General features: G+C 40.2%; 1 protein-coding gene across 5 annotated transcripts in view; it reads right to left on the bottom strand.

Moving 5' to 3' along the window:
* Positions 1–13,229, bottom strand: part of BICC1 (BicC family RNA binding protein 1) — a 349,763-nt gene that overhangs the window by 148,510 nt on the left and 188,024 nt on the right. For 4 of the 5 annotated variants that reach the window (XM_044942092.2, XM_044942093.2, XM_006050730.4 and 1 more), the window contains one exon: positions 6,193–6,262. The exons of the other annotated variant lie outside the window; for it this stretch is intronic. In XM_044942092.2, coding sequence (XP_044798027.2) covers positions 6,193–6,262 — 70 coding nt within the window. The remainder of the gene's footprint in view (positions 1–6,192; positions 6,263–13,229) is intronic. 5 annotated transcript variants of the gene reach the window in all.

Below are 13,229 nucleotides of genomic sequence, written 5' to 3'. Positions count from 1 at the left end.
GGCTGTGATTCTAAATCTTTTTCCTACACAACACACCTTGGTGATATACATTCTCATCTCTATTCGTAGTTTCACTATGATCATGACTGAGTTACCAGACAATCTACAAATACTGACTCAGTGTCCACCATGTACGGGTTGTGTGCTGGCTCCAACTCTTTGGGACCCCATGGACTGTAGCCCACCAGGCTCCTCCGGCCATGCAATTTTACCAGGCAAGAATACTGGATTGGGTTCCCATTTCCTCCTCCAAGGGATCTTCCCAACCCAGGGATCAAACCTGCATCTGCTGCTTCCCCGCACTGGCAGGTGGATTCTTCACCACTGAGCCACCAGAGAAGAAACACAATGATGAACAAAATGCATGTACTCTTTATCGTCTGAGGAACTAACTGCCTAGAACGGTGTGTTCTCTGACCTTTCTTTATCACCCATTTCACATTATGGCACGCACACCTGCTCAGTCATGGCCAACTGTTTGCCACCCTATGGACTGGGGCCCGCCAGGCTCCTTTGTCCATAGGAGTCTCCAGGCAAGAATACTGGAGTGGGTTGCCATTCTCTTCTCCAGGGGATTTCTCCCCACCTAGGGATCAAACCAGCGTGTCCTGCGTCTCCTGCATAGGCAGGCAGATTCTTTAACCACCAAGTCACCTGGGAAGCCCCATTTCACACCATGACTGAGTAATATATACGTGTGTGTTTGTTTATACATAAAAACAGTGACAGACCTGACTCAAGGTGTCATGAAGCGATGCTCTCACACCCTGAAGTTTGCTTCTCTAATCTAGTTGTGGTCTGTGTACATGCTGCTTGTGACCCCACAACACACAAATATCGTGGTCAAAACCCACCACTGGGAATACTGCTGTCCACATGCTGTGCCAGGCCCTCTTTCTGCCCCCTGCCCTTTGAGCCATAAATACCAAGGTAAAAGCATCATCGAGTCCCATGTGAACACACAACAGAAGCTTTAGTACACTTGACCATACATTTTCCTCTGGAAAAAAATTAAGTGAAAAGTCTACATTTTTTCTCATGCCAAGATTCTATATTAGATGTTGCTTGTTCTGATGGAAGACAACCAACGATAATAAAGCCCCATAGAATTCTGATGATCTTCTTGTTTATTCCAGGAGGAAGAGAATGGCCAGACTTGGTGCCAAATGGTCTCCAAAACATCAGGCAACCCAGCCAACACCTTCCACTCCGGCTGGCTTGGGGCACTGAGACTGGCGTAAGAGAAACAGTTGCAGACAACACTTGCTGTCACTTAGTTTAACTCTGCAGGACAACTCTTCCCAGAACAAAAGGCAACAAAGCTTTATTAATGCTGATCTTACTTACATGGAATTTGGCATAAAAACTTTAAACAATTTGTAGCCGCATCCACCTTGGCTAGTCTAAGAAGAAAGAGGACTGATAAGCAAATTAAAAGCAAGAAGAAGATTTTAAGAAAAATATTTATCTATTTGAGACAATAAGCTGATCTGACATCAAGGAGCATGCAGGATGATCATAACAACGCAATAAGTTCTCCTTACCAATCACTTTTATCTATTTGTTAAGGCAGCTTTGGCAGGACTTGTATTTAGCGAAACAGTCCAACTTGTTCAGAATGTAATCTGTACTTTAATAAAGCTGCATTTATTTTAAAATAGGCTGTGATTCAGAATAACATTCAAAATTTTAATGAGCACCTGAAATCATTCTCTGTTAGTATGCTTCCACACTATTATACAATCATTATTAATTTTTGGCTGCACTGCGCAGCACGTGGGATCTCAGTTTCCCAGCCAGGGGCTGAACCTGCACCGCAGCAGCGAAAGCCCGGAATCCTAACCTCTAGGCCATCGGGGAACTCCCAGAACTTTAATTCTCTCTCCTTTTTTTTTTTTTGGTTGCACTGGGTCTTTTTTGCTTTGTGTGTGGGCCTTCTCTAGTCATGCAAGCAGGGGCTACTCTTTATGACAGTGTGACAGCTTCTCACTGTGGTGGCTTCTCTTGTTGCCAAGCACAGGTTCTGAGGCTTCCTGTCTTCAACAGTTGTGGCACGTGGGCTCAGTAGCTGCAGTTCAAGGCTCTAGAGGACAGGCTCAGTTGTGGCGCTAAGCTTAGTTGTCCGGCAGCACATGGAATCTTCCCAGACCAGGGATCAAACCCGTGTCCCCTGCACTGGCAGGCGGATTCTTATCTACTGCACTGCCAGAAAGTCCCTTAATTCTTAAATACTGCTCTCACAGGAACAAATCTCAAGTCTTTCTATGGAAAGCAGAATTTTCTATTATTCTAAATCCAACAGTTAGAGAGATTTTTATTTTCTTCTACTCAAAACAAATTTATGCTATACAGTAGAAATACTATGTATTGCTTTATTTTCTTAATCACAGCCCCCATTAAGACAATCCTGCTGCTGCTAAGTCACTTCAGTCATGTTCGACTCTGTGCAACTCCATAGACAGCAGCCCATCATCCGAGGCTCCCCCATCCCTGGGATTCTCCAGGCATTCCAACACTGGAGTGGGTTGCCATTTCCTTCTCCAATGCATGAAAGTGAAAAGTGAAAGTGAAGTTGTTCAGTCGTGTCCGACTCTTAGCAACCCTATGGACTGCAGCCTACCAGGCTCCTCCATCCATGGGATTTTCCAGGCAAGAGTACTGGAGTGGGGTGCCATTGCCTTCTCCAAGACAATCCTAGCCTTGCCTATTTGAATGCCCAATTGCCTATGTAAATTTAAGATACTGAATCTTAAATTCGTAGTTCTTTTTGACTGAGGACTCAATCTCCCAATGATTTCAAACACTTGGGAATTTTTTTTTTTTAAGTTTTATAGTCCCTGAGTTTATATCACAGAACATGCACTTCCCCAAAATGTCCTGCTTACTAAATGCCAATGTTCCTAGTACATTTCTCCACTGTATTTTCTATGGTTAAAGGGAATGAAGAAAGGTAAAGGGGAGGATAAGGGGAGAGAAGAAGGGGGTAGAAGGGTGACATGGAAGGAAGAGGGGCAGATGGAGGGGACAAACACCAGACAGTCTTGTACCCCAAATGACATCTCACACAGGCACTGAACAATGAGGTCCCTGTCACTCTAAACTCATTCATGCTGACTGCAAAGAGGAGAGAGAGACATAAAACTAATGAACCCATATGGATGCAGTTCTTTAGGAACCAAGATGGACATTGTCCCAGAGAAGTGGCCGCTGAAGGATCCTGCCTGTTTTCCGATAGCAGTCATCATCCATCCATTCCCTTTTGAACACATGGTCTCCCTAGTGACTAAATAATGGTTTTTCCATATCAGATGGTGAGATTTTTGTTTCCCAAACTCAACCTTAAGAACCACCAGGGGAACTTGTTAAATATAAGGATTTCCAGTCCCATCCCAGACCTACTAAACCAGAATCTCTAGCGTGTTAGTCGCTCAGTCATGTTCGACTCTTTGTGACCCCATGGGCTGGAGCCTGCCAGTTCCTCTGTCCATGGAATTCTCCAGGCAAGAATACTGGAGTGCGTTGCCGTTTCCTTCTGCAGAGAAGAATCTTAAGTTTCTTACATGATGGCAAATTCAGGATGCTGGCTTTCTGCCTTCCTGCCAAGCAGGATCCTACTAGCACATCAACCCAAGAAGTCATACAGCTACTCACACAGCTGCTCCGATAAAGGATTGATGACTTGAAAAATAAAGTTTCGACAGGACTACTTGAAAAATGCAGGACTAATTCCCATCAGGTAAAGAAAGGGACAGACTATGGTAACAGTAGCCATGAAAAACATTTGTCTAGGCTCAAATATTCAATCAATAAGCATCATAAATCTAAAAGTGAAATACAATACAAATACATGGCTGCACTGTCTCTCCGCACACGAGGGATCATCTGCAAATTCCAAACCTTCACATCACCATGGGACTTAGAATTTAATAATCATCCCAAACATGCCATGAGTCCCTAGATACCTTTATATTCTTTGGTCTCTTGAATAATAATAGTTTGGAATAAAGAAAGCTTAAAATTAAGAACACTATCTCTTTTCTCAACAACATTCAGAGGCAAGAAAGGGTCAGATAAAAAAGCAAATAATTACCTTCTAAAGTGCCTCCTGCCACTTGACTTTTACTAAATACAAACTACAGTCACACAAATTTCATCTCTAAATCAGACCATTTTAAAAATATACAGAAATACACATATCAGGGATGTAAGCCAAAATGTGATTCAGCAGCTGTGTGTTTAAGAACTAAGGGCAAATCAAGTCAATTTTGAAGAGTAATTTCCTCTGAGGAACACTTTTTTTTTCCTTTCTTCCTTGAGCTCAATCTCTCTCTTTTGGCACATTCTGCTCATCATTCAGTATTGTGTACATTTATGGCACTTCATAAATAATAAAAAATTGAAGGATGTCTTTAGACATAGGCCTTCAGGGATCAATTCTTAGGCACAATTCCAAAAGTTAACTTTAACCATGTGGAAATTATGCTAAATGCCCTCAAATGTACTGCTGAGATACTCTTATTTTCAAAGCAAAATGTATCAATAGAGTTGGCCACTGTGAATGCGTTAAATGGATCCATGACCAGAAACCGATCTAAAACATTACCTTAATCTATTCGATCCATATTATCTAACATCGCTTAAGATGCAACCACATTTTAAATTTTAAAAAATGAATAAAATGAATAATTCTCAGTTTCCCACGATAGGGGGAGGAATAAGCCATCCAAAATTATCTGGGATTGTTGTAATATTCATGTTTCCTTGGGGCTTTTCTTTAGGGACTGATCGAATTACATTTTTATTAGGCTAGTAATGAAACTCATGTCATTCTTTAAGTAAAAATACATGACAACACGGAAGGAGGCTCCAGTCATGTCCAAATTCCAACTTTTTCAAACAGCAGGCCAGGGATTTTTGAACGGCTGCAACCAACCAAATAGGGAGGCAGCCAGCTAGTGGCAGCTTATCCTTCTGCGTAAGTAGAGCACATCTCAGCACACTGGAGATAGATACATCCTATAGCACTTGGCAAATGCAAGATTCCTACAAAGTTGTGGAATTCCACTTGGAAATTCACTATGTTTTCTTAGAACTGTTTAGCATATAAGCTTCCCTTTTCTTGCCACCATGGTCACAAATATTGAAAATAACAAGGTCAGAGTGTCAATAGGAATTCCAGTCCACTGAAGTCCAGATAACAACACTCGCAAAGAGTTATAAAATAACTTACATTCCAAGGGATGAGTAGCTCTAATAAAATGAGATTAAAAGAAGGCAATCTGGATGACCAGAAACAAGAAAGCTGACAAATCTTGCAGTGTTCAGCATCATTTAGCAATAAAGGTCAGAGAGAGAAGGGGGAGCAAATGCAAAACTCAACAGCAACAACAAAAAAGCTAGACCACAACAGACAATGCTCAGCTCACACCACCATTTTCTGAATTGCTTGGTGATGGTTCTCCATTATCTCCTAGAGACTATGGGCATCTTTTAATGAAGTATATGCAACAAAGTTTCTTGACACTGGGGTTATACAAAAAAAAAAAAAGCTATCCATAATATGTAATAATTAAAATATGAAAATAATATGTAATCTTAGAAGGAAACTAAGGGTCCTATGCTTTCATTTCTGACCATCCATGCACCAGTGAGTGTCCTCTAGGTTAAAGCAGAGGAAAAGGCAGACAAGGAAAATGCTTGGCCTAAAAGAGAAATCCTGTGTGTTCTTTGCTGTGTGATAGACGAAGAGGAGAAGCAGCAGTCAGGAAAGGAAATCTAAGTTCCTCTCAAACTGGAGGTGAGAATAATCAGCTGCTAAATCTGGGACATAAACAAGAAGTCTAAAGTGTAAACAGAGGGAGTCTGAGTGTTGAAAACACGTTATTACATGTGGGGAGTTACCATGACTCGTGGCCACTAGATGGTCATCCTTGAAATCATAAGATGCTACAATAATCTTCTACAATAACATGTCTATTATTACAAAATACTTAAAAATATTATTCTGTTGTTGAATCAAAAAGTTATATGTTACTTTGTATTATGATAATCCTTCCCAAATACTGCTATGTAACAAATATTTGGGAACAACTATGATAAGGATCGACGTTGATTTGAATCCCCAGGAAACCTGCGGATATTCCACAGTCTGCATTATCACAAACACTGATTTCTTCATCTCGCATGGTTTACCTTTCTTGGATTTGGCACCAATCTTCAGTTTTGATGGCCAAGCAATCTGAGTATTTGTTTCCTCCATGATCTGCAGCAAAAGTTTAGAGAAAAATATTGATTTGATTAAGAACTTGCATTTACAGGTAAGATTTTTTTTCCCAGAAAAAAAAAAATTATTTTCAAGTCCTTAGCATCATGTTGTTGCAACAAAATGACCTCTTTTTAAAACAATTCAAAAACAAAACAAAACCTTGGCACGGTTGGGGGTGGGGAGGGGAGATGCATTTTTATAAGCCTTTAATCTATTAGAAATAGTCAAGTATATTTGTTACTCCCAGCATTCCTCTCTGTGATGCTCCAGAATTTTAACTTGTGGCCAAACCACCCGAGATGCTTGTGCTGAGTAAAATTCCCCCATGACAATCACCAGCGGATTGCAACACATCAAACACGATCCTTGTAATGCAAAACGACGTGGGATAGGCCTTACAAAATGAAGTGGGTTTTTTTTTCCTGGAGAAAATAAAATAAACTTGCTTTGGGCACATTTGTGTTTCATTAAAACTGATGAAAAGCCTCTAAACAGGACATCACGTCATAAGGCTGCATTTCCCATCATCTTTTGCCTGATCTGAGATGGCATTTTTGCCACAGTTCTTTCCCACTTCCCAGGCAGAATATTGGCCAGAAGGACTGGAGACCCACTGTGGCAAAAGCCCAAGGACAAGTGACGCAGGCAAGGTGTGCAGAGCAAAGGAAGTCCACGGTAAATGAGAGACGAGTGAATCACCAAGAAATGCCCATCCTTTCTATTATCACACAAATTAGCCTAGGTTATTGTTGACTTTCATACCATGAATATAAAATTCACTCAACAAATGAATAAAGCCAACAACTGACCAAATTCATAGGCAAATGACAGCAACTACCCCTCGTAAGTCACTTGAGTGGGATAATATTTAATTTTTCATATGGATTTAGAGGTAACTAAACAAATTAATGCCAAAGACAATGAAATGCATGAACAATGTAGTTAATAAAAAGTCCCTCTTCTCCCTCTGTATTGGCTATGTTCTGGGCATAAGGCTAAATGGTTTACATGATAGCATGCATCATTCTTCATTTAATCCCCTTTATCACAGCAGCAAAGGGCTTGCAGCAGATGTTTCAGCCTGGCATCCCACAGAGGCATGTTGTCCACCGACTATAAGGGTTTTCTAAAATCTGAGCCAACATTTTTTTTCCCCCCAACATTTTTTTTATTTAATTTTATTTTATTTTTAAACTTTACATAATTGTATTCGTTTTGCCAAATATCAAAATGAATCCCCCAACATTTTTAAATCTGGGAATTTCACATAGACATTCAGGTTTCTGCTTCTCTGGAAAATGTGGCAGAGTTAGCCTCCGGAGCCCACACCCCAAAGTGGCAACGCTCGGCTGGCCCTGAGGACCAGATGCCCCCTTTACCCAGTGTCAGGAGACCCTGGGCTGTCCCCCCCTGACCAACTCCCCCTGGGTCTCCCACAATGAGATCCCAAGCCACTTGCCCTTCTTGTCACTGTGTATTACCCACTTGCCATTTATCACGGTGTTTGCACTTCTATACCCGTGTCTCTACTGAAAACTGAAAAACAAAACTAAAGTCACGCTGTCTTCTCAAAGTCGAGGGGCTGCCCTGGCCCTGCAGGTGGGCAAGCCCATTGCCCCAGCTCTCCAGATCTGGCCCCTGCCTCCACTCCTCCTATCTATGCTGTCCTATTCATGGGTTTCATTGTCTTCTCCAAGGAATAAGAGAACTTATTTCTAAACAAGTTAGAAATAAGAACTTATTAATTTCTAAACTTAACTCTAAACCCATATTTTTAAAAAATTTTTATTGGAGTTGATGTGCAATGTTGTGTTAGTGTCAAGTGTACAGCAAAGTGAATCAGTTACACATATATCTACTCTGTTTTCGATTGTTTTCCCATATAGGTCATTACAGAGTATCGAGTAGAATTCCCCGTGTTGTGCAATAGGTCCTCAGTAGTTATCTATAACTTCTAAAAGACAAATATCATATGATAACACTTCAGGGCCCTGCGCACCCCCTCCCCAGCTTCCCCCCAGCCCCGACTCAGGCACCACCCCAACCACCTCTCTCTGTTTATCTTCCTCCTAACCCTTATCACGATCTGAGATTCTATTTTCTGTGTTTACTTGTTTATAGTTTGTCTCTGCAAAATAAAAGCTCTCTAAACCCTGCACACAGCAAGCACAGATTTATCTGGATAAATGAATCTTCCTAACACCCTTGGGAAGTAGATTTCTTTATTCCTCAAATAGCTGGGATGGAACAGAGTAGGGATAAAAACTTTAGACAGCTGACAAAGACTGGCCTTTTAACCACCGTACTATACGCAATATAGGACCTCTCTCTTTTAAAAACTGTGTATAACACATTTGAAAATATGCTTTAGAATTTATGCAGACTGACTGGTTTTAACAACCTGCAAATATTTATCAAAAACCTACTTCAGTGCCATAATTATAATACTTAATAAAGAAGCTGCTCATCAAAGACAGTTGGAAGATGTAACTTTCTGAAACTTTCATCATTTGGAGAGTTTCCCAGAAATTACATGGCATGTGATCATCTCTTTTTATTAAACACCAATAAATGCTCCATAAAGAAAATAATTTGCCATAGAAAATATCTTAATAGCAGGTAACAGCTATTGAGCTGAAATGCCTTCTTTACACACACTTCCTCTAAACCTCACACCAGTCCATTGTCTCTACAGTGCAGTGAAGTGCAAGGACCCAGAGCAATGAATAAGGAACAATTCTGGTGTTCACAAGTTTACAGTCAAGTTCAGGGACACAGACAGACCATCAGAGGCAGTGGGCTGGGCGCTGGCACAGGGCCACTCACAAGGGTGGCTCTGGCTCCTATTGTGAAAGGTTGGGGCTGGAGGTAAAGTTAGTAAAGGGCTCCCCAAAATATAGCCTGCAAAGTCACTCAAGTCCTGACAGCCCAGTAAAAGCCAATTTATGAATGAACTTATCAGTCACTAAATGAGGGCAGGAAGGCCCAATCAGGAGGGCTTTCTTATGGGTCATGTTTTATCACCTATTAGTTCCAGCTACTGTACACGTATCTTCAAAGTGACTAAAATTAGATAGAACATTTTCCTCTAAGATAGCTTAAGAGAGAAAATGGGAAATTAAGATCTTACTATCATATTGGTGGGGAAGCAGAAAGAGAATAATCTATATACTTTTGTAAATTTGGCTGTGTAATCCAGTAAATTATATCAGGTGCCATAATTAAAATACTTAATAAAGAAGTTTCCTTGTCAAAGATGGTTGAAAGACATAACTTTCTAACATTTTAATCATTCGGAGAGCATCCTAGAAAGCATCCTGAGTTTAGAGGCAGAATTACAGCACTAAGCAAGTCTGAGGCTCTGTTACTAGCATGTTTGGCTTAAAAAGATGCCCTAAGTGGTCGTCAGAACAAGTAGATAGGAGAACTGGCAAAGATGAGCTCAGGAAGCTTGTGGCTGAAATCAAAGTAGCCACAAAACCTCTGAGAAGAAAATGACTATGTTATATCTCAAGAAAAAAGGGGGGAAAAATCCTAAAGTGAGTTTCCGCTAGTTCTTTCTTTTTAATCTTATTATGGCCCTTGTTTCCACTTTCACAAAACCAAAGCTCAAAGAAGAAACTACTAATTTTGAATCATGTTCTACAGACATTAAATCACACCTTAACTATTTTAAAGACTTGTTTTAACCCGTAATTCTGGATGCTGTAACCTTAACAAAGCAGCTAATGAATGGAGGTCAGAGATAAAGTGAAAATTTCAGCTAGAGGCAAAAATAAGACCTAGAAAGTTTACAGGTGAATTCCACACTTTTTTAAAAAGATGTTCCAGGGCTACCAGATAAGCTCTGACCTAAGGGCTTATCTTCCTTTTCACAGAGGCCACGTCCTCGAGTTGAACAGCTTGGGTGTAGACACAAATGATGTCAAAGTCGCTGAGGAGGCTGGGCCGTGGATGCGACAAGCTCCTAGCGCATCTGAAGGGTCAGCACGCAGGGAAAGGAGATGAAAGGAGCAACTATCACAGGAGCTACAGGCAATCTCTCACCATCTTCACAAAATCCAGACATGTCTAATAGAGAACCACAGAACTAAAGTGACATTTTTTTTTAAAAAACAGGAAAGAACTCTGGAGCAGTTCATTCTGTGAATTTTATAACATATGAAAACACTGACATCTTTCAAGAAAATGTATTTTCTACAAATGAATTAATTCCTGCAAAACTTCACAAAGAAATCAATTCCCAGAAAACCATGATATGCCCTAATTTTTTTAATTGTTTTTAATTAATTTTTAAAGAATTTGTGCCTGCACCCTGTGGCATATGGGATCTTCGTTCCCTGCTGCTGCTGCTAAATCACTTCAGTCGTGTCCGACTCTGTGCGACCCCATAGACGGCAGCCACCAGGCTCCCCCGTCCCTGGGATTCTCCAGGCAAGAACACTGGAGTGGGTTGCCATTTCCTTCTCCAATGCAGGAAAGTGAAAAGCGAAAGTGAAGTTGCTCAGTCGTGTCCGACTCTTCGTGACCCCGTGGACTGCAGCCTACCAGGCTCCTCCGTCCATGGGATTTTCCAGGCAAGAGTACTGGAGTGGGGTGCCATTGCCTTCTCCCTGACCAGGGCTCAAACCCACACTCCCTGCATTTAGAAGGCGGAGTCTTAACCACTGGACTGCCAGGGTCCCTAAATGCCCTAATTTTTAAGCAAATCAGGATGATATCCAAAAACTTTCGTTTGCATTCAAGGAATAATTTCAATTAAATGGCCAACTCCTGACCAACCTCTTTACAAAATATAAGTTGTTGATGTCCCCCAGTTGTGTGAAATTTGAACTGAAAGCTGGGAAACCTGCCTAAAATCACTACTGCTTCCATGTGAAACTAAATCTATAAATACTCTGATGTCAGTTAAGCCAGGAATGCCTGGGTATGCAAAACCACAGAACCTTTGAGAAGAAAGTGACTATCTTCTGTCTCAGGAAAAAAAAAATCCTAAAATGAATTCCAGCTAGTTTTTCCCCCACCAACTGTATTACTGTTCTGGTTTCCACCTTCACAAAATCAGACCTTGAAGAACAAATATCTGATGTTAAGTCATTTTCAATAAATATTAAGTGACACCTCAAATATTTTAAAGACTTGTTCTAACCCATAATTCTGGATGCTTCATGTTTATACCATCTCAACTAGGTCAGTGTTATATCTTCATTCTCACAAGAATTTCTTCTCAATTCTACTAATTTCTGCCAGGTTATATATAATAGGCAACAATTCTATATGTCATAAAGAGAGAGAAGATTTTGGAGGAGTTGATCTAAAAATGCAATTATTTGAAAAATAACTCTTAAATTTCTGTCATTAGGCTTGTACTGACTACTAACAGGGAATTAATCATTAAAATGTAACTTAATTCTTATGCTAATCTCAGTTGTGATGAATTCCAAATATTTACAGTAAAAAATGGAGGAAGAAATGGCGATTCACTCCAGCATCTGCCTGGAGAATTCCATGGAGAGAGGAGTCTAACAGGCTACAGTCCATGGGGTCGCAAAGACTCGAACACGACTAAGTGAATGAGCACACGCAGTAACAAGAGTATCTGACCTAATACAAATTTTTAAATATATGAAGCAATTAAAATTAAGATGATTGATATTAGAAACAACACCTATTTCATCTTCAAAGGTTACTTCTTCATCATGAAAAATCTGTTGAAAATAGAATGCCATATGCAGTTATGGCTGATTTTGAGGTGTTGGACGGCAGAAACCAACACAACATTGTAAGGCAATTATCCTCTGATGGGAAAAAAAAAAACAGAAAACTATGGATAGATAACAGTTTTGGAAGCTAAAGAGCCATCTGAAAGTTCTAATTCACATTTGCTTTTCACAAACAGGGAGTAATTTCCCTGATCAAAGAGTAACAGCACTGCTTCTTATATTAAAAAGGTACCTAATAAAAATGGAATCATATATTCTTACTTTGGTTTTAGTTTTGGGGGAATAAGGGAAAGAAAGGAAGGTAACATTTATATAAGCTGGAATACGGAAGCTTTTTTTGATTGGAAGAAAGTTCTATCAGCTATTGAAAAAATGTCATCACAGATGTACATGGAAGCATTGAAATAATCTCACTTTCCTTAAATAACTTGACAAAACTAGAATAAAATAAACAAGATCACCTAATCAAATTCTATAAGTAGCTTCATTTATGATAAAAATAATCTCCATGTAGATTCTTCAATAACAAGTCAAAGATTTTTTTTCCCTCTGCAACAAATTCCACATTAGTACACCATGTAAAAAGAGAACATGTCTACAAATGCTCACTATACTACACATTCTGAAAGTCTGAAGCAATTATAGGATAATATCTTACAGATGAAGGAAACTTTTGCTAAACCAGCAACATTCTACTAATGTGCTTATTTCACCAAATTCTTCAATCCAGACGTAAAGCTAAAAATCCACAGGTAAGTAATCAGCATCTCAGATCAACCCAAGACAAATCTATTTATGCTGACTTTACTTGAGATATTTATTTTTGAGCCAGGAAAAGAATGCTTGACATTTATACTCTAAGCTATTGAAAATTCGTCCTTCAAAATGGCTACCAGCTGGGCGCCACCTGCAGCCTGCTTCTCTACGAGACCAGCTCCTGTGTGCTCTATCTTTCCTGTGTTAATATCAATGGAGAAATAAGGTCCACCGTCACGGAGGAGGCTGTCTGAAGTCACTTCATGTACTGACGGGTTATGAGCCAATTTGCTGAACTTCACCATGAAGGGAGCTAAGTGAGAAAAGAGCAACTAGAAGCCACTGAAAGATGGAGCTGGGAAACCAGTGAAGTCTCACATGAGGGCGTGTCTACAAGCTGAGGCGGGGACTTCCTGGTTAAGACTCTTGCGCTCCACTGCAGGGGATACAAGTTCAATCCCTGGCTGGGGACCTAAGATCCTTGC

The sequence above is a fragment of the Bubalus bubalis genome, chromosome 4 (assembly GCF_019923935.1).
Source record: "Bubalus bubalis isolate 160015118507 breed Murrah chromosome 4, NDDB_SH_1, whole genome shotgun sequence".
NCBI classification, from domain to species: domain Eukaryota; kingdom Metazoa; phylum Chordata; class Mammalia; order Artiodactyla; family Bovidae; genus Bubalus; species Bubalus bubalis.
Note: the sequence above shows the minus strand (reverse complement) of the source record. Positions and strands in the feature narration are given on the sequence as shown.